Source organism: Peromyscus eremicus, chromosome 18, assembly GCF_949786415.1.
Source record: "Peromyscus eremicus chromosome 18, PerEre_H2_v1, whole genome shotgun sequence".
NCBI classification, from domain to species: Eukaryota; Metazoa; Chordata; class Mammalia; order Rodentia; family Cricetidae; genus Peromyscus; species Peromyscus eremicus.
In genome coordinates this window covers 40,540,912-40,567,754 of record NC_081434.1, presented here as the reverse complement: position 1 = coordinate 40,567,754, position 26,843 = coordinate 40,540,912, and the positions used below count along the sequence as shown (strand labels likewise).

Genomic DNA, 26,843 nt, shown 5'->3' with positions numbered 1-26,843 from the left:
TTGCCATGGAAACAGGAGAAAGGAGCAACACAGTCTATGATATGTCACAGTGTGCTTTTTCAGTCCAAAGAAAGTGTGGAATTCCGCCTACACAAGCTTGGCATCGCTGTGAGCGCTGGGTGGTTGGAGGCACGGGCAAGTTCAGGCGTCTGTGAAAGACCCTGATGGGAGAGAGGGCGAGACCCAGATGTTGGTACAATGCTTTGGTCTTTCAGCTTCCAGCTCATCACTGAACAAAAGGTGATCCCTCTGCTAGTCTGCCAGGTACGAGCTCACATTTCACAGATGAGGGACCTGAGGCAGAATCAAGTCAGACAGAGGGGGCAGGGCTGGGATTCGAACCTAGATTGCTTGAGTCAGGACTGCAGGGGGAATTCAATGTACCTAAAGCGGGCTTCGATAAAACGGGGACTAAAACCAACTTGGGGAGGAAAGGGTTTATTTCAACTTACACTTCCAGGTAACAGTCCCCCACTGAGGGAAGTCAAGGCAGGGACCACGAAGAAATGCTGCGTACTGACTTGCTGAGTCTGTCTGGTTCAGCTAGCTTTCAAGGGCCATCTGCCCAGGCACCACCCACAGTGGGCGGGGCCGTCCCATATCAATCATTTGCCAAGGCAGTGAGTGCCTCACTGACACACCCCGGGGCGATCTAAGCGCAGTTCAATTGTTCTCTAGTTTGTGTCCAGTTGACAATAAAAACCAAGCAGCGGTTACCCAGGGCGGGGACTGGGGTGAGGCAGGAGGAAGTGTGGCTCTCCCCACAGGCAGGGACCATCTCCGTGTCCCAGTGCCTCAGGTGCGGCTCTTGCTCCCCCAGGCTGCTTCCCAGCCCTCCCTTTCCACCACCTTGCGCCTCAAACGTGAGGTATGTTCCCACGTGTCTGCCTGGGACATTCTCTCCTGCTCATCAGGAGCCTCCACCCTTCATTACCAAAAGGGTCCCCAGGTATCGTCTTGGGGTGCTGTTCTCTCAGGGCCCCTCCTGGCTGAAGCTCTGAACTTTATTCAACCCGCTTCCTTCCTGGAACTCCTGGCTTGTGTCTGCTGGGCACCTCTGCCTAGCAACCGTGTATTTGGGGCCAGAGAGCAGATGGCAAGCCCCACTGGTGGAGTGGGGCCCAATTACACACTCGAGACCTCAAGGACTTGGGCCAAGGGTGGTTCAGGAGCAAGATCTGCTGTGTGTGGTACGGGAGCGAGATGGCAGGTGTAGAGGGAAGGGGGTGGCAGCGGTAGGATCCGTTAGGAAGTCAGGGCACCTCAGAGTGCAGGCAGCACCAGACGAGGCTGTGGCATGGGATGTCCAGGGTTGATGTGCAGTCCAGGATGCCTGCCTGTCAGATGCAGCGTAGCAAGGGGACCAAGGCTGGGTTTTGGTGCCACGGGCCTGGCCTTTGTAAGCTGGTGTACCACAAACTGACTAAAATCCTAAAAAAGTGACTCATACCTCCTGTCAGGGTGCTGAGGATGTGCCAGCCAGTGTGTGTCGACCGGTGTCTGGCACGTGCCTCGGGGCACTCAGGGCAAGGCACTGATGGCAGCCTGCAGCTGTTCACAGTGAAAAGCAAATACGTTTTGGGAAGACACTTGCTAAGAACCAACCCAAACGGGGCATGAAAAAGGACAGAAGGCAGAAGGCACATGTCACTGCTGTCCACTCAACGGAAACCAGAGACTGCATTCACCGGGGCTGGGGAACAGTGCCGGGACATCAGAATGTGATTTAATGATGTGGATGGCTTTGCTTCCGGAAGACCGGGGTGGACAGCCAGTCGGAACTGGAAAGGGTAACTGAGGAGCCATCGCCCTGTAAGGGAACCCTCAGCTGATACTGCCCAGGGAGCAGCATGGCACCACAGAAGCGACCACACAAAGCCACGGGCCTGCTCAGCCCTCTGCAGCGTCAAAGAAGCCCAAACCACCACACAATAAGAAGGCACACGCGAATTAACACCTTTTACTGTTTCACATTTTTTCCCCAGAAAATTTGTAACAAAAATACATGGAATTGGAATCTGAGTTACAGTACATTGTGCGATTACAGAATATAAACAATGAAAACTATTCCTTCTCATGGGGGCAGAACATTCCATTCCACTAAGAATCATAACATGATTAGGCACAGTTAATCTACACTGTCGTTCTAATCGCAGAGACTGGCAGACTTGGGAGAAAAATTAAAAAATAAATAAATAAAACTGAACAGTCGACTATTGGGGTCCCCTGACCTTTCTCCTCTTCCTACTGTCTTCACATAAGCTGACGGTGAGGATGTGAGGGAGCCCTGTGGGGCAGCAGAGGTGCTGCTGGCTGGACACTAGGCAAACACATGTTCCCTGAGGTGGCCCAGAGTGTTCTGTGGCACCACTCAGTACTGCAGGGACCGACGGGAAGAGGAGAGGGCAAAACAAGGAGCCACAGGACCAGGGCAGGCGGCCTGATGGCTGCTACAGTGGGAAGATGGTGTGAACACAGTCCTCAGCCTGCGCGTTCACAGTCTTGTAACCCAGGAGCTAAAATCACGCTGTAAAAACACCAGCAGCAAGCTGCCAGAGTTCCATTGGGTTCATTCAACAGAAAAAGGAAAAACCATTTGGTTTTTCAATGAAAATCCTTCACATCCACCTGTGTTCAATAATAATAATAACTTATGTTATGAACAGCTTCCTTACAAAAGTAATTACCTCAGAAGATTTATGTGCTATGTCTGGAAAGAGCTACTGGCCTCTGAATGTATTCTCAGGGGACAGCAGCTTAGAACTAAATCCACCTCACAAAAACAAGAAGTTTAGAGCAAATTAAGCATTTTCCATTGAGAACAATCGCAGCTCACTCAGACCAACAGATAATAAACTGTATCAAGAAAGACATTTGCTGTTGGTCAGCCTCTGGGCTGGCAACAATCTACAGTCCTGCAATGGCCATGCAATGGATGCAAGTGGGCAAGCCAAGCCGCACCTCCCTTCCCAAGCAGCTTCAGCGACGTGCACAGCGGGGAACTTGCAAAAAGTGGACCATGGTTTTTCTTGTTCTGGACATAAGACTCATGAAAAGAGACAGTGAGTGCTACACAGGTCAGTAAACGATCAGTGTATTTAGTCACAGGGCAATCACTGTCTCGGGACAAACGTTTGTGGCTTTCGTAAGCCAATTCATCCCCCTTCTACACGACTATGCAGTCCAGCCACGACACGCTTTTAGACGAAAACTGATTGCTAACATTCCCTATCTCTAGTATCATTAACCCCATGGAGAAAAAAGAAAATAGAATTGACATTAGAGAGCTGGAAAACAAGATTATACAACCTAAAGGGGAGGTCGAGAAGAACAGATCCATCCGACAGCTGCTCCATCACTGCCTACCACTCTGGGCTTGCGGCTGGTGACTTCATGGACGCATCTCCCTGATGCACTGCCGAATGTCTGTCTGAGTCCGTTAAGGTGACCCCAGTGTGACGCTGCAGCCTTCCACCTGCCACCTCCTACCCACGAGATCCCAGGGACCTGGTGGCCTCAGGCCAGCATCTTGGATAGATGCCGAGAGCCCAAGAGCCTTCCTGAACTTCCCCTGGATGTGGGCCAGGAAGCAAGGCAGATCTGTAGTCTTGGCGACAGCATCCACACCGGGGCTTAACCTCAGCAGCCAGCCTGGAGGATGTCTCCACCAGAACGCTTAGTCACCGACAACGTGGTGAATATCTGCAGGGAAGAGAAGAATTTTCAAACCCGTAAGCAAACAAGTCCACGGACAGCAGCACATGCATGGAAATGACCCAGGTGTCAGGGAGAACGACCAGGACAAAAGGAGTGTGACAAGGACGTCTCTAGTTCTCCAGAGGATAACAGGAGGGACTGCATTAAAATGAGCGGTCTCGTGCGTGTGCAAACGTTCAGTGGTTAGGAAGTACTCACTACCCTTGCTCTGCACACCGGAGAGCTAAGCCCAGCTCATACAGATCAAAGCCCTGGAGGGGATGCAGGCTGCATAAGGATGAGCTGGAGCGGCCTCAACAAGCTCCTTCCGTAGCAGCTCTGGCGGCCCCACCCACCCTTCCCTCTTCTTGTTTCCACAACAGTGCCCCACGTCCTTGTCCTCTTCTGTAGCTCTGTGGTCACAGCCCAGAGTTGCAGCGAGACCCTGCAGACCCCAGTCACCTTACAGGCGGCCCCACCGTGATGCACAGGAAGCTCTGCTGAGTTCCACCTTAGCTTCCCGGTGTCAGGTACCCAGTGCTGTTCTGAGCGGCTCCTTGTGGGCACACGGACACGTGCAATCTCCTGAACTGGACCCTCCTCCTCCACTGACACTTCACTAGAAACACTGCGTACCCACTGCTCAATTCCTCCCAGCTCCTCTCGGGCAAAAGTTTGTCTTCTGTGAAGTTCTCAGGGTTCAGTTACCAGGCCGTCCCCTAATGACGCCAGTCACAAAGGTTATACATCTAACAACATGGCAGACTGTTGCTACCCTCTCAGTATTTCCAATGTCAGCACAGCCTAGGGACCTTTAAACCCCAGCCAATGGGCTCGACCTGCCCCAAGGAGCAGAGCCTCCTTAACTGAAGGCCACAGGGCATTTGGAAGTGTACCCGAGGAAGCAAACACAGACTGCATGCTACCAAATAATACCTTCCCTGGTTCTCAAAAACTTGGTTCTTAGAACACTAACTTACGTATTTATCCATTATTTGAGACAGGACCTCACAGTCGTCCAGACTGAGTTCCAGCTCCCGGCGGTTTTCCTAGCAGCATTCCGAGTACCACTATTCACCTACGAACCACCATTCCTAATCCATGAAGAAAAGGGCATGACATCAAGGCCATCTTGACACACGGACCAAAGCACCTGGGATCAACCAATGATACTTCGGAGAAAGGGGTTTCTAATCCCGAGGAGGCCTTTGCTGTGGCTTAACCTTTGAGTGAGGCATGGCCTTTTCCTATAAACTAGCAGCAATGTAAAATTCACACTTGAGTACTTCCAGGCCAATTCCTAAAATATGAAAATTCAATTCAAAACCAGGCAACTATAATAGGGGATTCATCTTTGTTAGCAGGGATGTAAAGTCCCCGAAGTAGACATCCCTTTTTCATAACTACAGAAAAAAGTACATTCACACTGAATTGTGAGAGGCTCATTAGCACCCTTACATTCCACGCTGACACACTGTGAGCCAGCCCAACTGTTTCTGAAAAGGAACGCAATTCCTTTGTTTAAAAAATGCGCGTTACGGATGGGGACAATGTGTGATAATGAAAATAACTGCTAGGATAACAGTATTGTGTACAATTTAAGACACCATCGGACGAGCTCTTCCCAGTCTTTACATGGGAGACAAGGAATGAGCACAGCATATATTTAAACAAACTCTTGGCTCCTGACACCTGCAAGCTTACATTTCGTTTCTTGGGGTGTAGAAAGATTCAGAAAGAGGTTTGGAAAAGAACTAACCCACCGAGGAGTGGGAGCATTTAACAAAAAGAGCTGTTTCTTCTTTTCCTGTACTGGCGGAATGCTACTGAAGAGGAAGCCAGCCACCACTGACAACAGACCCACGGGAAGATGGGAGGGTCGATTTTACAGAGACGTCAACTCTTGTACCACTGCTTTAGAACTTTTGAAAAATACTTGTCTGTGAAAAATGACCGAGGAGGGCAGCACACAGGACACTGGAGGAAGTGCTCAGACACTTGCACCGGGACACTGGGGTCGCCCGGGTTTAGCTGGGCCCCCGGTTCCCACCCTCTCTTAGAACGGGAATGTACTGAACGTTAAAAACAAAAATTCTTGATGCATTTTAAGATGGGCTCGGTTGTTTTGTTTTCTGGACACAAAGTCTCACTGTGTGTAGCTTAAGCTGGGCTCGGCTCGGAATCCCCCACTTTCTTCTCTCCTGACGTAGCCTGTGCTGCTGCAGCCAGCCTCAGTTAAGACATCAGACACTTCAAAGGGAACTTTCTGGAAGCTTTCTGTGTTAGCTTTCCCCCACAAGTGAAGTCGCTTAGCTGGAATCACTGGAGCATGGTTGACACTCCAGGCCCTGGGGCTTCTCTCCAAGACCTCCAGTCAGAACAAGAACCATTTCCTACAGAAATTCCAGAAGGAAATTGTATCGCCTAAAGATGAAGTGTCAACTGGAGAATCTTCTGTGTCTGCAGTAACGACTCCTCTGAGGTAAACAGTGAAAAATGCTGTCTTCTCCTGGGTTCCTTCACGTGGCAGCAGGCAGAGTAACACTGAGTGTTCGCTGCAAGGCTACCCATGGCTCAGGTGCCATGGCCACTTCAGAACACTTCACGGTAACTCAGGACTGGTTTCTAATTTACCATGATTTCTATGTCTATGGGCTGACATTTGTGAAATTCCACAAAACGCATTAGGAAAATGAAATTTTAAAAGGCATGTCAACTAGGGCATGTCAACTGTCAAATGGTTCGAGTTTCTGACCCTTCTCTTCATTTCTAGCCCTTTCTGTCACAGGCCAGCAGCAACCATCCCAGGGACCACTCCAGACAGCAAATGTCTGGACCCTGCCTCCCAGCTACCTGAGTCAGCTCAGCCTTCAGCAGAGAAGCACCCCTTGAGAGTCAAACTTCACTTCTAGATCAAGCCCCTTCCTCGGGAAAAGATTTCTGCAGTCGGGAAAGAAAGCCTTGGACTTGTCAAAATTCTAATTTCTCATCAAGTAGAGTTCACGGGCAAGGTTGACAAGACAACAAAAACCTCCAGTCAAGCTGCTCCCTCTGGGTGGGAAGGACCCGGGGAGAAGAGGCGCCTGGTCAGCCGGTGCAGTGTCAAATGCTACGTCCACGCTTTGCCACGGCCTTGCTGCTGTCGGGGCCACACTGGACACGTTCCTCCTTTAGCACACTTGGCTGCAAGCCAAGCTTTAGAGCAGAGACGTGCCAGACTTCGCCGAGAAGCCGCTGCTGACTGAGATCACAGTTCAGACTGGGCAACCGTGGGCCAAGGCCTGTGACCTGTCCTCAGTGTCACTGCCTGTCACCAGGAGATGCTGCCCTCAACTTCCTGAGGAAAGGGAGACAAAAGCTAACCCAGGAGAGCATGGTGCCCAGCACACAACAGGCCCTCCTGCAGGCAGTGGGGGGTCACGGTCAGTGTCTCCACACTTCCACGGTCCCCTCCCCTCCCCTCTCCCTTAACAGCCCTGTTCTCCTCAGTTCACCTCCCACAGTGTAATGGAAGCAGGCTGGTGGAGATGGAGGAGGCATGGCTAGAATGGGGGGGGGGGGGTAGATTTCTGTTGTTTTCTTTTTTCAAAAAGATTTTTACGATTTATTTATTTTTATCACCTAAAAATTGTTTATGTGTATATGTAAACAAATGCCAAGTGCGTGCAGGTGTCCTAAGGTCCCCTGGAGTGGAGTCACTGGTGGTTGTGAAGCCCCTGACGTGGGTGCTGGGGACAAACTCAGGCTCTTTGCAAAAGGGTCTAAACTGTTAACTGCCAGGTCATCTCGCCAGCCTGATTTCTGTGTTTCCACATAAGCCTGCTCCTGGTGCTGTTAACATGCTCTTAAAAACCAAAATTCACCAGCATCTTCCCCATGCGGGCAGTCTATCACTGCCCTGAATAAAAGATATGGCCAAAGAGTATTAACTGAAACCAGGTGGTAGTGGTGCATGCCTTCGATCCTACTCAGGAGGCGGAGGCAGGAGGATATCTGAGTTTGAGGCCAGCCTGGTCTACAGAGTGAGTTCCAGGATAGCCAAGACTACACAGAGAAACCTTGTCCTGAAAAATCAACCAACCAACCAAACAAACAAATAAATAGAATTAATCTAGACTCTGAAGTCTTTATGATTTTTGCAGACTAGGTTTTTGTTTTTGTGAATGACAAAGAGCAGCTTCCATGACTCATGCTCCACCTCTCTGCTGTGCCTGTTCGGAGAAACAGGTTAGCAGTTTAGTTTCTGGTCAGTCTGGAGGAGGACCCCATTCCCAATGACGGAGAGGCAGGGCAAACAGAAGCTCAATGTCTCCCCACCCCTGTCTGTGCTTTTGTTTGTTTTAAAGATGGGTCTCTAGCCTATTGCTGTAGAATATTATTTTAAGATGTGTTACATTTGTTTATGCCGTGGAACATTTGTTTAATGATGCAAAGATGTGTTGAATTCTTTCATGTTGCGTCTGTGAAGCTGTGTTGCTGTGCCTGTCTAAAACACCTGATGGTCTAATAAAGAGCTGAACGGCCAATAGCGAGGCAGGAGACAGGATAGGAGGGACTGGCAGGCAGAGAGAATAAATAGAAGGAGAAATCTGGGAGGAGAAATCTAGAAGCAAGAAAGATCAAGGAGCAAGAAAAGAAGAGAGGACACCAGGGGCCAGGGGCCAACCACCCAGCCACCCAGCCAGCCACAGAGTAAGAGTGAAAGTAAGACAGAGAGAAGTAAGAAAAGGAAAAAGCCCAGAGGCAAAAGGTAGACGGGATAATTTAAGAAAAGCTGGCAAGAAACAAGCTAAGCTAAGGCCAGGCATTTATACGAGAGAATAAGCCTCTGTGTGTATTTATTTGGGAGCTGGGTGGCGGGACCCCTAAAAGAACAAAGCACCAAAAGAGTAAAAAATCAAACCAAACCCAACAACAGCCTATTGTGTGCACAAATTCACTTCGTAGCTCAGAATGACTTTGAACTTCTGAGTATCCTGCTTCCAGTTAAGTCCTAGGATCACAGGGGTATGCTGCCACGTCCAGTTAAGTCCTAGGATCACAGGGGTATGCTGCCACGTCCAGTTAAGTCCTAGGATCACAGGGGTATGCTGCCACGACCAGTTAAGTACTGGGATCACAGGGGTATGCTGCCACGTCCAGTTAAGTACTAGGATCACAGGGGTATGCTGCCATGACCAGTTAAGTACTAGGATCACAGGGGTATGCTGCCACGTCCAGTTAAGTACTAGGATCACAGGGGTATGCTGCCACGACCAGTTAAGTACTGGGATCACAGGGGTATGCTGCCACGTCCAGTTAAGTACTGGGATCACAGGGGTATGCTGCCACGTCCAGTTAAGTACTGGGATCACACGGGTATGCTGCCACGTCCAGTTAAGTACTAGGATCACAGGGGTACGCTGCCACGTCCAGTTAAGTACTAGGATCACAGGGGTATGCTGCCACGTCCAGTTAAGTACTAGGATCACAGGGGTATGCTGCCACGACCAGTTAAGTACTAGGATCACAGGGGTATGCTGCCACGTCCAGTTAAGTACTGGGATCACAGGGGTATGCTGCCACGTCCAGTTAAGTACTGGGATCACAGGGGTATGCTGCCACGTCCAGTTAAGTACTAGGATCACACGGGTATGCTGCCACGACCAGTTAAGTACTGGGATCACAGGGGTATGCTGCCACGACCGGTTAAGTGCTGGGATTGAACCAAGGGCCTTATGCATGCTGAGGCAAGCACTCTACCAAGCCACATCCAAGCCTTCTGTGTGTATCGTGTGTGTGTGTGCACATGAGTGTGTGCACATGCACACTCAACTTCAGGTGTCTTCTGTTGCTTTCCACCTTTTATTTTTACACAGTCTTTCACTGAACCTGCTTCCAGGATCCACCTGTCTCCATTCCCTGAGCCTTTGACAACCCCACCCCACCTCCGTACTGGGGTCACAGAGGCATGTCACCACACCAGTGTGCACTTTAGCCACTGAGCCATTTCCTCAGTCCCTCCCTTTCTGTCTTCTCAAAGCTGACATTTCATGTGTTCAACACAGCGTTCAGTTGTACGAACACAACTGGAAACGGAAACCAGCCAGTTATGAGCTGCAGAATTATGATCCAGTAAGACCGCGCACACACACACACACCTCCTGCGAGGACACACACAGCACAACATATAGCACACAGATAAAAGCCATTATCAGCCCCCACTAAACCACTGAGTTCTTCCACGGCACCCTCGGCTTATGATCCCTACATAGTAACAGTGTGTTAGCCTGGAGAGCAAGACGTGAGCCAACACTGACACCCAGAGGCCCGCACCAGGCAGTCTCCAGTTTCACTGACATCTGCTCAGTGTCTTAAAAGCACCACATCCCAGCATCACCCTCGGATACCCACAAGCTCAGAAGCAGACACCATCTTTAGCTTTGAGACTTTCCCAGACAACTAACATAGAAGATAAATCATCACCATGGAAATACTTCAGGACATACAGGAATAAAAGTTGTTGTTTTTTTCTTCCTTTGAGGCAGAGTCTCACTATGTAGCCCTGGCTAGCCTGGAGCTTGCTATGTAGACCAAGCTAGCCTTCAACCCACACAGATCTGACTGCCTTGGGGTCCCAAATACAAAATTAAAGGTGTGTGCTGCCATGATCATGGATAAATTAAAGCTTTAAGGCTAGTTTCTCTAAGCATTCTCAACACTATTCTATCTACCTGCAAGGCAGAAGTCTCTAGTCTATACAGCAGTGGGAAATATGAAAAAAGGGGAGCCCAGTCTAGAAGGCAAGCCTCTAGAGGCATTATCAATCACGGCCACATGGTCAGGTGCAGAAGCAGCTGAAATGCTGGAAGAATGCCAGCGAGCCCGAGGCCGGAGTGGCAAATGCGGGCATTTTTTAACAGAGGTGGAAAGTGCATGTGACTCACCTCCGCGCAGACAGGGTGGATACCTATAGTGCTGTCCAGCTGCTGCTTGGTCATTCCACACTTGAGTGCAGCCGCGAAGCCCTGCGTCACTTCTCCAGCATTTGGACCCAGTACGTGAAAGCCCACGACACGCTCCTAAGATGCAAAATAAAGTGATACAGGTAAGTAAGTCGGTTTCTTCCTTCTCTCCTCACAGCCTGGGGTACCTCCCCACAAAGTTCTAAGAAGCCCCTCACAGAAATGGCTGCCTTGCACTGTTAAAGCCCAAGTGTGTGCCATGGAGGGTGATGACTTCAACACGGACAACAGAGAACAGGAGCTCACATTAAGCAGGAGGAAAACACCAAAATCTGAGTGCAACAGAGAACTGGAAAAGCGCATTCTGCAGCTCCCGGGCCACACAACCGCTCCAGAAAGCTCGAGCAGAGGGCAATGCCCCAAGCTCTCTATCTGGTTGTCTCCGTGTCTGACAACTGATCGGTGATGACAGAGACTTAACGGAAGTCACTCAAGTTTCAAGATCCTTCAGCTAACATTCTGGCATAGAAAAAGCAACTCCAATATTGTCCATACCCTTCCATAGGCGCACAAAAGGGAAGTACCTGCAAACTCTGAAATACCTGTGTGAGCATTTTTTTATTTGGGAGAAAATCTAAATCTCAAAGCCAGATTATCTCTGCCAAGAACAGAACTGTTGTGCAGACCACTGTTCAGCTGGTGCCTTTTCAGAGCTCACGGACTAGACCGGTCCACTCTGCTCTGGACAGACAGACAACACAGGCCACCGGCTGCACACTAACGTGCAGAAGCTTCATTAGAAACAGCCAAGGTCCCTCTGCCGCGGGTCTCCTGACATATCCTACATCAGAGAACCAGAGGCTTGGGGTGTGGAGAAGGTGCATCCATGTGCTGTCACCTTAAAGGCATTTAAAATAGACCAGGTTTGCATGTCCTTATGCAGGAAAACATAAAAATATAATCAGGGTTTTGTTGCAGCGTCAGGGATTGAACCCAGAGCTGCAGGCATACTAAATAAGCACTCCACCATGGAGCCACACCTCCTGTCCCTTCAAAACCCAACAGAAGTAGAAGGACCAGGCTCCGTTTACTGAGGAGGACTCTTCATTAAATCCCAAAGCACTGTGTAATGTGTATATATGTGTAGACACACAGCAAACAAACAAAAACTGTGAACAGTCTCAAGAGACTCCCACCCACTTCAGAAGACGTGTGAAGGAATAAAACAAAAGTATGCCAGCAGGAAGTGACGGTCACTGGCATGGCTGCTACACAGGCTGGAATCTAAGAACTCTGCCATTAGCTAGGTAAATGACTGGACTGTTTCCTCATGCACAGAAAAGGCAGAAGGACCAGGTAAGACTTATCAGTATTCACGGATGTGCTGACCAATCAGCACACGTGAACACAGATCCTGAGGTGCGCGAGCATCCGGAAGTGGGGCTGCTGCGGACTGCATGAAAGGTGCTGAGCTCTTACAGCAGAACGCTGGGGCTCACTGGCCTGCGCAGTGAGCACTTTGTGCGTGAGTTTTAAATGTTTCACACATAAAACCAAGGACACTCAGTCATTGTGAAGTCAGGGGACACTAAGATACATTATGTTTTAACAACTTATGTCCAAAGAGATAGAGAAAATGACATGTAATTGTTCCTTAAGCCAATGGCATAGTTCATTAGGAGTAAGTCACTCTACTGTATTCATTTACTAAACACTGCCTCAATGATGAGGTTTGTGTCCAAGGCAATGTCCTGAAACTCTGGATTCTGAAAAAAAAAAAAAAATCTGTAACTCTCTCACTTAAAACAGTAGTTTTTAAACAAAATATGCATCTTCATTAAAGGCATATCCTAAGATTATTTTTTTAATAATCTAAACAAGCTCCTTGGGTATTCAGCATAAGGTTTTGGCTTTCTTCATATTTTTCCTGAAGGGATTTTTTAAGGTCACATGCTGGCTACATCGAAAAAATTCAGTTTCTGATGCACTATTTAAAGAGAGCATGTGTTCTGAGATATAATATAAAATATAATTCTTACTGTGTGGTAATGGTCAAAAAGCTTGAAGAACACGCGTGTATCTCAGACTGTGGGTCTGGAGTAACTACTTGAGGTGGAGTTAGCCTGAGGCTACGTCACCACTGCAGCAGTGTGTTTAAATCTCCATGGGGAACCCAGCTGAGCGAGGGCCCTCCCAACGCGCTCTCCACCGTGCCAGCCACGGAGGATCAAAGTGGCCGCCCGCCTGGGGTTTGGGGTTTTCTTTGGGGTGAGGGTTGGAGGGGTTGTTCATTCTTTTAGGGAGCAGAGGACTTCACTGCTTTTCACTCATCAAAGAAAAGTCCCAAGTGTCCCTCGATTTCTTTCACTCGAGTGTGCTCTGACCGCCTGCAGAGGGGCCTGTACCAGGAAACAGAGTGGAGAGCAAGGACAAGAGCCAAGACCCTGCCTCAAATGGTGCCCCGGGGACTCCACCCGGGGGGGAGTGCCAATGGCACCCACATCTCATGGTGAAAACTGTATCGAAACTGTATTACCGCACTTACGTTGTCTTTAAGATTACAGATTATTTTTGCATAACATTTGTTGTTGTCTCGGGATGGGACCGTCCACTCCAATGGCCAAAAGAAGCTGTGGTAAACCTGGGAAGAGACAAGCGCAGTGTGGACCGTTACCCTCAGCAGGTCATCGTCAAGCCGTGGGTGTGTAGCTGCTTCAATAATTAGCGGTTGTTTTATGAACAACACAGTTCATAAGTAAACGTGACTTGGTCAAAAGGCAACTCGACCCTGGAGCACACCATTGTTTGGGAGGCTAGCAGCTAGCAAAGAACCAGCATTCATCCATGGTCTACCCACCCGCCCCGCCCCCCAGTGTTGGGTTTATATGAGTAGTGGGGATTTGAACTCACGCTCTGATGCTTGCACAGACACATTCTTACATTATTTAGCTCCTAAATTCTTTTTGACAGACAGTCTAGCTTCAAATAAGAATTACAGAAATGGACAATGCTCGGTAGTATGAGTGGCGCTGGCGTTCTTCCAGAGGACCAGGGCTCAGTTCCCCGCCACCTACCTGGCAGTTCACAACCATGTCTAACTCTCATTCCAAAAGCCTCCAAGGTATACGTGTGGTACAGAGACACATGCAGGCAAAACACCCATACACACGGAACAAAAATTAATTGACCTTTAAAAAATAAATTAAAAAAATAATAAAATGCTCACTAATCTATTTGTAATTGTACTTTCCTATACATTTGAAACCACCTTGAATTTTTGAAAAAAAAAATAACATGAAAAGAAGGAAAAGGAGAACTCACTTCAATATTTTCTTCCCCAAACTTCTCAATAGCTTTTTCTTCAGACAGGCCACAACAGCCATACTCCAAAGGAGTAAACACAGTTGTGGGAACTTTTTCATAGTCACACTGTTTCAAATGGAGAGAAAAAAAAAAGAATTAGGAGAGACAAAATGATGACAGAAGCCACGGTCTCCGTGGGTGACAGCACAAAGCTCACCTTGACAGTGGAGCCCCCGTACAGCCTCTGGGCCAGCAATCTCCCCGCCTGGATGGCCACAGGCGTCAGCTCCAGCTTCCCCTCCAGAATGTCACCAATGGCATAGATGTAAGGCACGTTGGTCTGCTCTTCATCCGTGACAGGTATCTTTCCAGTCCTGCAACCATCAACGGCCACCATTAGTGAAGTTGTTAAGACTACGTCCTCTTCCTCCCCAGAAGAACCCGCTCTAATAGCTAAATGCAAAACCGTGCACAGGAATCAGAGCACTCAGGGGAAATCCTGGCCACTGCTTTAAAAATCAACTAGGAAAAGTATTTTTAAAAACAAATCAAAAACACCCTTTAACACAGTGGCTAAGAATGGAGTCCTAACTAAGACCAGCCCCACGCCCACCCACTGATTTGACAGGGCTGAAAGAAGAGCTTTCAATGCTGAAGTAATGCTCAGTACTTGGGGACGTTAGCATTAAAAAGCCAAGGCAGAGCGAAGCGGAAGTAACTGCGCCATGTCGCCTCCTTACTTTTCATTTATCTTCACGCCCACTGTCTCTAAGCCAATGGTTCTTGTACAAGAATCTCTTCCTACTGCCAGTAACACCTGAAAAAATAACAAACTGTTAACAGAGATGCTGCATAAACCGCTTAACTCCAGACCCGGAAAACGCATCTCATTAACAAAATTCAAGAGTGTAAGTATAGTAAAATCTTTAAAGTCTTTTGAACAGACACAGCAAACATCCCTTGGCATTCCTTAAAAGAAAAGGAGCTGCTGTCTTATTTAAGCTAGACAAAGTCAAAACGAGCTCAGTCCGTGGTCAATCATTTCCTAAGTGACAGTCTGGGGAGACCATGGACAGAGAAAGTCTACTCATGAACAACTGTCTGTCTGTGGCCACGTGGCACACAGCCTACTGAGTGACAGAGGGGATGGTTGAAGCCATCCTTGTGCCCCAATGATCCCAGTATCAGTAACTGAGATGTCTCAGAATGGGCAAAGATGGGGAAAGATGGGGCATTTTAGAAAGAGGAGAGTCATTTGAAATACGTAACAGACACCCAGTAAGGACGCCGCCTGACGTGGGCCCATGCCTTACTGTGTTAAATTCGTCCTCGATGGTCTCTTCGCTGGTGGTGGACTGAGCAGTCACCCTGAGTCGGCCTGGTGTCCCTGCTTCAATTTGTTCAACCTATGAAAGTCATCAAGGTTTGCTCTGAGATAGAGACATGGACAAGGGGAACAGCTCTCATCTGCTTCGTCCCCAGTGACCACGAACTCAGCCCTGCCAGGGTTCTTACATCCATCTCCCTCACATGGCAACATCAGGATAAGCAACTCACACGGTCTACTTACAGGTCTTTTCTCAAATATTCTTAAACAGAGAAATGCAGAGAAAATTGGGAGAGAAGAAGAAAGTAGAGAAGGCACAGGGCAGTCCCTAAGATGGACCATCATCTACTGCTGTCTCCAGGTTAATAATCAATCTGAGAACCACCGCTATAATCCGAGGGCATCCCTCTTGGCCACCAATGTTCAGCTTTCATTGACAAAGAACAGTGATGTATGGAAGGATTTAAATGACAGTTAGAAAGCACTAAAAATCACAGTGGAAAAGACGTGTTTAAGAAGTCCAGCAGTTGCTATGGATACAAGGAAGGAGTGAGAAGCCTCCTGGACAGTCCACCAGCTCTCCAAAGGGTCCTCGACCTCTTGAACATGGACACTTTCAGGAAGATGCTACATTGCAGAAAAGCAAACACTTCCCACAGTACAACACACAGTTGTCTCCTAATCGCAGCTCTAATGAAAATATAAGGGCAACACCTGTTCCCTAAAGCCAGCTAGATCAGTGGTTTTCAACCTTCTTAACGCTGAGACCCTTTAGTACAATTCCTCATGTTGTGGTGACCCCCAACCATAACATTATTTTTGTTGCCAATTCTTAACTGTAATTTTGCTACTACTGTTAAGAATTGTAATGCAAATATCTGTTTTCCAGTGGTCTTAGGCGACCCCTGTGAAAAGGTCATTTGACACACCCCGCCAAAGGGGTTGAGAAATGCAGAGAAGAAGCATGGCGTACTGGTAACTCCCAGGAAACCCAAAGCTCAGCTCTCACAGCGGGTTGGACAGGAACTCTGGACTTACGCTAAGTCACATTGTGCTCTAGCTCCTTAGACACATTAGCTAGTACCACCCTCTCAGGCAACATGGAGACACTGCCATTCTTCACAGTGGACAGAAGAAACTAAGCTTGGGGAGGTTAAGTAATTCCCCCTAAGTCGTACGATAACAACCTGACAGATTTTTGACGAGTCTGGTTTCAAAATGTGTATCATGTCAGCACTGAGATTCAGTCATACAAAGTTAATTCACTGAGAGAAAAACAACCCACCCAGCATTTCTAACCTTTACCAAAGCCAAGCCCCTTTGCCCTAGAAGAAACTGCCAGCTGAGATGCTAAGTGATGGATGTGACCTTGCAGCATGTGGACGTGTGCATTAATACAGACTGAACCCAGAGCCTACTGCTCACTAGGCACACGCTCAACCACTGAGCTACGTCCCAACCCAGTTCTATCACTCTTTTAGGGTGATGGTAACAAAGTCAGAGACAACGTGGTGTACTCCAGAACCTTTGAAGCAGAGATGAAACGGAATGGGAGGACTCAGCCCAGGGACCACCTTGGTCTAGTGTGTAGGTGTGCACACACAGAGCTCTAGTGATGCAAACAGTGAACAGTGTATATGTGTGTGCACACACAAAGCTCTAGTGATGCAAACAGTGTCTAGTGTGTAGGTGTGCACACACAGAGCTCTAGTGATGCAAACAGTGTCTAGTGTGTAGGTGTGCACACACAGAGCTCTAGTGATGCAAACAGTGTCTAGTGTGTAGGTGTGCACACACAGAGCTCTAGTGACACAAAGTGTCTAGTGTGTAGGTGTGCACGCACAGAGCTCTAGTGATGCAAACAGTGTCTAGTGTGTAGGTGTGCACGCAGAGCTCTAGTGATGCAAACAGTGTCTAGTGTGTAGGTGTGCACGCACAGAGCTCTAGTGATGCAAACAGTGTCTAGTGTGTAGGTGTGTGCACACACAGAGCTCTAGTGATGCAAACAGTGAATACTGTGTAGGTGTGTGCACGCACAGAGCTCTAGTGATGCAAACAGTGTCTAGTGTGTAGGTGTGCACACACAGAGCTCTAGTGACACAAACAGTGTCTAGTGTGTAGGTGTGCACACAGAGCTCTAGTGACACAAACAGTGTCTAGTGTGTAGGTGTGCACACACAGAGCTCTAGTGATGCAAACAGTGTCTAGTGTGTAGGTGTGCACACACAGAGCTCTAGTGACACAAAGTGTCTAGTGTGTAGGTGTGCACACACAGAGCTCTAGTGACACAAAGTGTCTAGTGTGTAGGTGTGCACGCACAGAGCTCTAGTGATGCAAACAGTGAATACTGTGTAGGTGTGCACGCACAGAGCTCTAGTGACACAAACAGTGTCTAGTGTGTAGGTGTGCACGCACAGAGTTCTAGTGACACAAACAGGATTACTGGTGTGTAAAGAGCGTGGTATCGAGGTGCAGTCAAGCACACACTCAGCATCCACACAGCACTCCTAATGGTTTGTAATGCTCACAGGACTGCTTCCACCCCAGTTCCGCCTTTATCCTTTCCCGTGACTACAAAACCAACAACCCACAGAAAACACACTTACTTTAATTGGAACAAACTGCCTTATAAACTTGATGCCATGTTCTTCCATGTGTTCGCCGATTTTGTTGGCCATGTCCTGGTCAAATCCTCTAAGGAGAATGGACCGCACCATTACAGTGACATCCAAGCCGATACCAGCGAGAAATCCTGCACACTCCAAAGCAACATAGGATGCTCCAACCACTAGGGTCTTACCCGGGCAGTAAGGCAAGGAGAAAAGATCATCACTGGAAAAGAGGAGAAAAAGGAGAGGGAAATGTTCACATATGGGTAACGATGCAGTATTTTCCACTTTCCTAAGAATTTAGAACTTAATATTATAAACATCTGGTAAGACACTATACATATAATGTGAGAAAAGTCTAAAGGTCTTTATACTACTCTTTGTTAGAAATACTGGGCCAGTTTTCAAATATGCTAGTGGCTAAATACAGCCAATGGTGTAACTTCTGCTAGGAGATCCCACAGCCATTTTGTGCCCTCCAGAAAACATTACTCATGTGCAAAACCAAACCACTGATCTACTACAGTTTCACTCCTGGGTGGGTTTTACTTCTTACCTGGAACACCCAGTATCAAGAATGGAAAGAAAACTTTGAAAATCTTTTGGTAAGTATAGTAATAAAATTTTAACTCAACAAAAATTTTGTAGTTGAGTTAGAAATACACAACAGATAAGAGATCGTAAAATCAGCTGGGCAGTGGTGGTGCACGCCTTTAATCCCAGCACTCGGGAGGCAGAAGCAGGTAGATCTCTGTGAGCTGAAGGCCAGCCTAGTCTACATAGTGAGTTCCAGAACAGCCAGAGCTACACAAAGAAACCCTGTTCTGGGGGGACGGACAGACAAACAAACTAACAGAGGGAAGGGGGGAGAGAGAGAGATCATAAAATCATGGCAAGAAAATGAGGTTTAAAAAAATCTTACAATAAACCAGGGGCGTGATAGTACACGCCTTTAATCCCAGCCCTTAGGAGGCAGAGGCAAGAGGATCTTTGAATTTGAGGCCAGCCTGATCTATATAGAGACCCTGTCTCAAAAAACAAACTAAGAAGAGAGAGAGAGAGAGAGAGAGAGAGAGAGAGAGAGAGAGAGAGAGAGAGAGAAAATCAAAATTCCATGAGGCTAGCTGGGTGAGGGGGTGCATGATTGTAACCCCAGCACTGGGTCGGGGGGTCGAAGAGGAGGATCATGGATTCAGGGTTGTCCTCAGCTACATACTGAGTTTGAGGCTTGTCTGGGCTACACAATGCCCTACCTTAACCAATTTCCAGCCCATCACTACCAAAATGCTGAGCTGTTGGCCACAGTGGCACATGCCTGTAGTCTCAGCTTCTCAGGGTGCTGAGGCAGGAAGACCACTGGAGCCCAGGAATTCAAGATCAGCCCAGAAAACACAGTGAAACCCTAATTCTAGTAAAATAAAAATGGGAAGGGAGCCTGAACGTCCGTGTGCCCAAACATCAAAACTCCTGCTAAATTCTTCCCAAATGTGCCTGTGTCAATGGCTTTTCAGTAGATGGTTAGGTCATATAGGTCTGGCTCTCATGAACGGACAGGAGCCTATAAAGAACCCCACAGAGAGGCCTTCATTCTTTCCACCACACAAGGACACCTTAGGAGGGTGCCATCTATGAACCGGGAATTCGGTCGGGAGTCTCTGCCAGTGCCTTGGGCTTACTTTCCAAACCTCCACAACTGTGAGGTTTGTCCTTAGAGCCCCCCGTTAGTCACTGTGTCACAAGGGCCCAGACTAAGCGCAGCAGACCACACTTTCTAGGGAGTAGGTACAGAAGCATCAGAGCTGGCCCAGCACGAGGCACAAGGGACTCCTACTTCTAAAAGAAGGAAACCGCACGTAGGGCAGTTAAACACAACCAGGAAAAAGCATCCAAAAAGGACGAGATTGGTAACGTGTCCTAACGACTTTGTAACTTAAAACTCCTCAAGTAACAGTGCCTGGACAGGCAAAATCCTTCTTCTTGACATGTTTTCGAAGGTCCTTCTACAGGATACTGAAGCCACTGGAAGAGCCGGGCAGCGGGGGCCAAGGCCCCCTAAACCTCTGTGGATGGCCATTAGAGCTAATAATCCTTTCTGCCTGTACTTCTCTACTGTTAACAAGGACATGATCCTTGCTTTGCAAAAAATAAACCTACACACACAACCACACTTACTGCACAAAACGCTCCTAAATACCCACCTGGTTTTTAAATACATACAAATAATTTCAAGCGCAAAGAGCAAAGTCCATCTCTCTACGTTATACTGCCAGTGTGACGTGTCAACTGCAAGGCAGGAGACCAATGCTTGCAGCTTTCAGTTTTAAAACCCTGTCAGCCCCTTGTTTCTTCCAGTCCCCAAGGACAAAACATGGCAAATAATTCCCTTCTAAGTCCTGGCAATGCAGTAGGTGGGTTTAAAGGACAAGCAGCAGGGAGGCCCTGTGCCTGCTCCCCACCTGCTGATGCAGTACTCTTTGTCTCCAGGGATGCCCAGGTAGCGTGGCCTTTCACCCGTGGCGATGAGAAACCGCTCTGCTGAATAGATTTTCTCTTTTCCTTTGTTATTTGTTGCCTGCAAAGGAAACAATGTCAGTTCCAGTACAGGACTATACCCCAGAACCTCACAGTTGGTAAAGGACTATCCCCCAGAACCTCACAGTTGGTAAAGGACTATCCCCCAGAACCTCACAGTTGGTAAAGGACTATCCCCCAGAACCTCACAGTTGGTAAAGGACTATCCCCCAGAGCCTCACAGTTGGTAAAGGGCACTTAGATGATGTCTCCCTCAGTCCTCATAATGACAGAAGAGGTACTAAAGGGTGAGCAGATAAAGGCCCGCCTTAAGGAATAATGCTAGCAAGTGACAGAGGCAAGCCTCAAATTCAGGAAATCTGGCCTAGGTAGGACCTTGACACGCCACCACCCCACAGAGGGCCCCATGAGCTGTGACAGCGAAGTAATCAAACCGGACAACCCAGGTCATGACAGCCTTAACTTTGACACTTTGACTTTTTAAACACGTATTAGACATGATTTTCTCTGCGCTCAACAATGAAAACTGTTTTGAAAAAGCAGGGGAGGAGAATAGAATGTAGCTTTACACTTACCTTAATCTTGTGGGGACCAATGAATCTCCCATAAGCATTCTCATAGACGACCTTTTTCTCCCGAAGAGCTACTCGGTAGCCCCAGTTCAGCGAGCCGATGTAATTCTGCACGGATTCCGTCATTTTCTCCCAGTCATGCTTAACTGCACAAGAGAGGAAACATTCAGTCCTCCAAACTGCCCCGAGGCTTCCTCCGCAGCTCCTCACCTGGAGCCAGGTGGTTTCGACCCAGAACAAGCTTTCTCATGTTCAGGATCCAAAACTACAACTCTCTTCTCCTTCACTGCGATGTGAACGGATAGATAACTTTGGATTATAAACACTGATGTGTGGGGAAGAGGGCGTCATTAAGGACCACATCTGCAACAAACTGAAAGATTCTGCTACAGGCAGGTGAGGAGCTACTACATTGGTAACAGCACACGCTCATGTGGGCACACTGTGGCACCAGGGCCCTGTTGTCATTTTGGTCAATGACGTTTCACTGAAGCGCCAAATTCATTTACATATCATCTCAAGCTATTTTCACAATATGAAGACAGCTGAGTGGTTGCCACAGAAACTATGTAAGGGTCCCCAACATCTCAAACACTTGCTTATCTGCAAGTTTACTGGTTCCTTTCAAGTTTCCAGAGAACTTGAAATCCCACTGTCCTCCAGTCCTCACCTGGAAAAAGGGAAATTTTCTGTTCTGTAATTAAATTATCCTTTGACTCAAGACACTAAATACACGATTTCAAATTTCCAACTGATAAAATCCAATCTCTCCTGACAGGCACACGCCTGCACCAGCGCTTAAGAGGGCAGTTGAGGCGCCCAGTGTGTCCCAGGCCAGCCTGGGCTACAGAGTAAAGCTTCCGTCTTAAAAAAAAAAAAAAAAAAAAAGGCCTCTAATCCCAGCACTCAGGAAACAGACAGAGGCAGGCAGATCTGCGTGTTCGAGGCTAGCCTGGTCTACAAATTAAGCCCCAGGACAGCCGGGGCTATACAGAGAAACCCTGTCTCAAAAACACCAAACCGCCACCAACAAAATAACCTTCAGTTGTTGGTTAATGACTGTTACTAATGACTTGAACAGGATAACGGCACAGATAAAACACACTCAGGGCACAGGGAAGAGACAAGCCCCGGGAGGCTGTGGTTGAAGAAGAAACAACCTGAAAAGAGGCTTCTCTCAAGAAAAGAGTCTACAACACACCAGCCAGGCAGCCCGGCCACCGAGCACATGCTGAAGCCAGGCTTATGATACTTAACGCCTGCTTCTTGGAGACCACACACAAAACTTGATAAACCACAGACACGCCATTCACACAGCACACAATGTTAGAACTAGAGCCAGCATTTCGAGATCAGGTCATGTCAGGGGCTCGGGCATCAAGACACTAGATACTTGGGGCGGGATGCTGTAGGAAGCCTGGAGAGCCTGTCTGGCTGGCCTCTGTCCACCAGGAACAGAATAGGACAGTACATATCTTGCCCCATGTGCCAATCATCCAACTATAATAACCACCAATGTTTTACCAACCTCTGTTGCTATGTGGGTTGAGTTTGTTTTGATTTGTTTTTTAAGTACTGCATTTTAAGGAAATCTAGTAGATAATGGACTTGTCACAATGCTAGCACGTAACAGGGAAGTCATCACTAGTCACACGATGTAGGGATGCAGCTGTCACTCAATGCCCAAAAGCCAGTGGTTCGAACTCTCATGCAATGCATTCATTACAACTAAGTTCTGTCCACAGCCCTGAGCGTCAAAGCACCCCAGTCACAACACCCCAGAAGCTCAGAGTTCAAGAAGTGCTTCTAAAACTTTTCAATGGGTAGCTCTGGGCCAACGTGGGCTACTAGCAGAACTCATCTCAGAACGAAGCTCCAGGTACTGAGATGGTAGGTCGCAAGACCACAGCCCACAGGCGCTTCTCTTCTCCCATACCTGTGTCCTCGACTTTCCATCCATAGTTGCGGGAGTCTTTCAGGGCTTGTCCTAACAAAGCTGCCTGGTGCATCAGCTTTTTAGGTATGCACCCCACGTTCACACACGTTCCTCCGAGACCTGCAACACCAGAGAAGTCAGTTCATACCCACTTCAGGGCCTTCAAAGAAGCCAAAGATTATTAAGACGTAATGAGACGCTATTGTTATTATTATTACTATTGCTTAGTGCGGCCAACACCGTTAAAGTCTGTTCCCAAGTCTCCTGGCATTTCTAACGTCACAGAGCCTATGTACAGAGGACAGTTGTCATCCTGAAACAAAACAGACAGATTTCCACAGTTTCTATAACTTCCAGATTCAAAAGGCTGACAGTGACACAAAAACTGAAATTTTACTATGTATGTAACGCTATACTTGCTACTAAATCTACACACAGAAATAAAGAAGAGGTTGTTATACTAAACATGGTTATGTGCAGATCTGAAAATATGTATAGAATTTGGTGTCTATGTGAGTTTTTGAGGAAGCAGCCTATAGTTTTCACTGATTCTCCACAGAACTCCTATGTTAAAACTCTCTCCCAAAACAGTCATCTCTAAGCTGAGAGAACAGTGTGATCACTTATTTCTATCAGAACAAAATGCAGGCAGAGAGGGAGGTGGCTAGGGAGCTCACAGTTCAAAGGCATGTCTTCTGAGGAGAATACCACCACAGAATCACCATGAGGTCCTAACTCCACAGGTCAGGGAATGAATCCGCACCAAGATCCGCACCCCTGGAGTGTGGAACACCAATCATGTGCTGGCTGGATGAGTTAACAGGCTGCAATGCCACTGTGTCTGGCTACACTACCACCTGCTACTGCTAATGCAGGGAGCCGAGTCATCTTTATGAAGTGTACTAGTCATTTTTCTAAATGAGCCCATTATCTGCCTTCACTGGTCCGAAGTCCTCAACTTGTCCTAGGAAGTGCTGTCCAGTTTGACCCGCCTGCCTTCCCACTTTTACTTCTTATTCTTACATGCAGCTCCGACTACCCGACTATACCCGCAAAGGACGCCTACCTGCCCCCAGACCCATGAATCTACTCTGTGAGAATGCTAGCAGACACTGCCTGATTTCCGCTTCAGCTTTTAGCACATCCACCCCATTTCTCCCGCAGTGCTTCTAGAGGGCACTTCTTCACAAACCCTGCCTTACAAACCGCACAGCTAAGCCCTCCTCTACCCAGAAGGCCCTCCTTGAGTACCACGCTCCACTAAGAGCAAAGGGCTCGCTTATCTTTCGTTTCCCACTATAGCAGAAGTCCCACAGGGACAGGAACTTCTTCCACAGCGAGGGCACCACTACAGCCCATGCCCTGCTTCACAAGGAACTGACACACAGTCAGTGAATGAGCAGCCAGTATGTCCTTCTCCAAGACGCAGAATGCCTACGGCTGACTTATTCAGGTATCTGAATGCAGGAGGTGGATTTCGGGGAGAATGCTCCACTGTAGAAGAGATCATGAAATGTCTGTCACCTTGGCCAGCTAGTGGTCAGGGTTTCTGCTGAACCTCAATCTACAGCATTTAGCTCAGTTCTCGTGAAGAGCTGGGCTTTAGGAGTCATCAACGTCACTGCCAGGGGAAAGGACAAACCACGTGTGCAGTAGCTCAGAAACTCACCCCATCTGGTGCCAAGAGGAGTTGGTGTGACGAAATCCAAGACCAGCACCTTCTTGTCAAACCTGGCTGCCTCCTGGGAAAGAGAATTATTAAAATGAGTTAACAACAGGATGAAATAGGGGCTGGCCCTCACGCTCTAAGGCACAACCAATCACAGATGGATGTGTGGGAACCCTGCACTGTGGATTAGCTCAGCGGCAGGACAGGCTAAGACAAAGATTACACAGATTATAACTGAAAAATCGTTAGAGCTGGCAGCCTTGGAGGACCTCTGCACAATGCCTCTCAAACACTAACAGACACAGCACAAACCTAAAGCGGTAAACACTTGGTAAGGCCCAAGGCGTCTGCCTCACCCTGTTCCCCGGAAGGCAACATCTGAAAACTAAGTATTCCCCACTTCTGTCTAAGCCAGAGTACTGGAGGGGCTTCGGTTTTGTTTTTCTGGAACTGCCCTGTAGAGACTACTGTTCTCACAGAGTAAGCATGGTCTACAGGAGAGCAAGGACTGAGGCCGTGTGTCCTTCCAACACACCACCACCAGAGGAGGAAACGCAGGTGCTACTGCTGAGACACCTTTAGCAAAGCCCCGCTTCATGCCAGATACCCGCCTGCTCCTGATGTGGGAGGTGCACGAGATCACCTTCACGGGCTGACCACAGGCGACACCTTTGTCAGAGATCCTGCGGGAAGGATGGCAGGCCCGAGGGCCGTCACACAGGCATCTCCTGTACCTCAAGCCAGGGCCAGAGCCTCACACTTAAGCGGCTTTCCTATTTGCGGAGCCTTTCCCCAGTCAGGCCCTGGACCAGTTTCTCAAATCGCCCCACACACACCAGAGGCAAATCGGTTTTGATTAAGTTTAAGAACTAACTGTTCATTGAAGATTAATTACAGAGAAATCAAAGTGAAAAAGATCAAATGTTTTTAAAAAATAAAAAAGCAGCTGGGCTGCAGTGGTGCACACCTTTAATCCCAGCACTCGGGAGACAGAGGCAGGCAGATCTCTGTGAGTTCAAGGCCAGCCTGGTCTACAGAGTGAGTTCCAGGACAGGCACCAAAACTACACAGAGACACCCTGTCTCGAGAAACCAAAAAACAAAACAAAACAAAACAAAGTATGTAACTTCAAACCATTTCCATACACCTTTACTGTCCTTGAAAAGAAAAAAATCAAGCATATTTAGAATGAAACAAAGTGTTCCTTAAACCCCTGGGCTCTGAACTTTACCTGAAGAGCCAACATTCAGTCTGGGAAAGTGACTTACAAAGTGGTCCCTTTATGTGTCTAATAGACGCCTAAGTCAATGGGAAAACACAAGCCTGTCTGGGGCAAATCCAGAGTGTGGAACAGCCAGGGGCAGGAGCACCGCGTCACTGCAGCGTCACTGCAGCATCACTGCGTCATTGCAGCGTCAGCATCACTGCATCACAGCGTCACTGCAGCGTCACTGCGTCATCACTGCAGCATCACTGCATCACTGCTGCATCACTGCATCACTGCAGCGTCACTGCGTCCTAACCATCGCCCCGACGGACGCCACAGCACAGAGGGCCTTCCTTGCCTTAGCTGCCGCCAGTCCTCCGGAACCTCCTCCAATGATGATGAGGTCGAAGTCGTAGGACCCGGGCGGGTCTTTGGAACCATTCATTGTAGGCAGCGTCTGAAGTTGGCCTTTCTGATGCGGCTGCAGGAAAACAACGTAAAGGAAAAGAATTGAACTGAAAAGCAGCAATGTCCAAACAGCTTTCTTTCAAGAAAAGCAAAGGTCATTTTCAAGGAAAATGTCGACTCTCACTGCAGCTCCACGTGGAAACATCCAGCCTTCCCGAAGGGGACCAGTGCTTCTTTTCATCAAGGCCAGGATCGCCGATCCTGCATCCCAGTGCCCTTCTCCACTCCTGCTACCTACTCTTGAGTGTCCACACAACTCCACATACTGACAGCCCATCCAAACCGACTAACATCTAAACAAAGATGGATTAACACTTCTCTCTCCAGAATTTAGTGTTTTACAAGCACGTATTAATTATACAAAATTGGTTTCACCGATGATATTTTCAAACTGACTGCCCGGATTTTTTTGTTTTTTCTTACCTGGTTATATTTACTTATTTATTTATTTGTAGGGGAGGGAGACTGCCACAGCATGGTTGTGGAAATCAGAGGAAAATCTGGTGGAGTAAGTTTATCAGCTTGGTGCCTTACCTGCTCAGCCATATCTCACCAGCCCTTCCTGGAGTTTTTAAACTAG

At 48.0% G+C, this 26,843-nt stretch overlaps 1 protein-coding gene across 4 annotated transcripts in view; it reads right to left on the bottom strand.

The window, feature by feature from the left end:
* Positions 1-1,946: 1,946 nt before the first annotated feature.
* Txnrd1 (thioredoxin reductase 1) overlaps positions 1,947-26,843 on the bottom strand; it is an 89,243-nt gene continuing 64,346 nt past the window's right edge. For all 4 annotated transcript variants that reach the window (XM_059245654.1, XM_059245653.1, XM_059245652.1 and 1 more), the window contains exons 2-14: positions 26,154-26,276; positions 24,589-24,661; positions 22,920-23,039; positions 20,987-21,129; positions 20,336-20,451; positions 17,877-18,102; positions 15,257-15,349; positions 14,684-14,760; positions 14,161-14,317; positions 13,962-14,069; positions 13,186-13,281; positions 10,623-10,757; positions 1,947-3,702 (exon numbers count right to left, since the gene is read on the bottom strand). In XM_059245654.1, the coding sequence (XP_059101637.1) occupies positions 3,640-3,702; positions 10,623-10,757; positions 13,186-13,281; positions 13,962-14,069; positions 14,161-14,317; positions 14,684-14,760; positions 15,257-15,349; positions 17,877-18,102; positions 20,336-20,451; positions 20,987-21,129; positions 22,920-23,039; positions 24,589-24,661; positions 26,154-26,240 (1,494 nt within the window). In that variant the 5' untranslated portion in view covers positions 26,241-26,276 and the 3' untranslated portion in view covers positions 1,947-3,639. The remainder of the gene's footprint in view (positions 3,703-10,622; positions 10,758-13,185; positions 13,282-13,961; positions 14,070-14,160; positions 14,318-14,683; positions 14,761-15,256; positions 15,350-17,876; positions 18,103-20,335; positions 20,452-20,986; positions 21,130-22,919; positions 23,040-24,588; positions 24,662-26,153; positions 26,277-26,843) is intronic.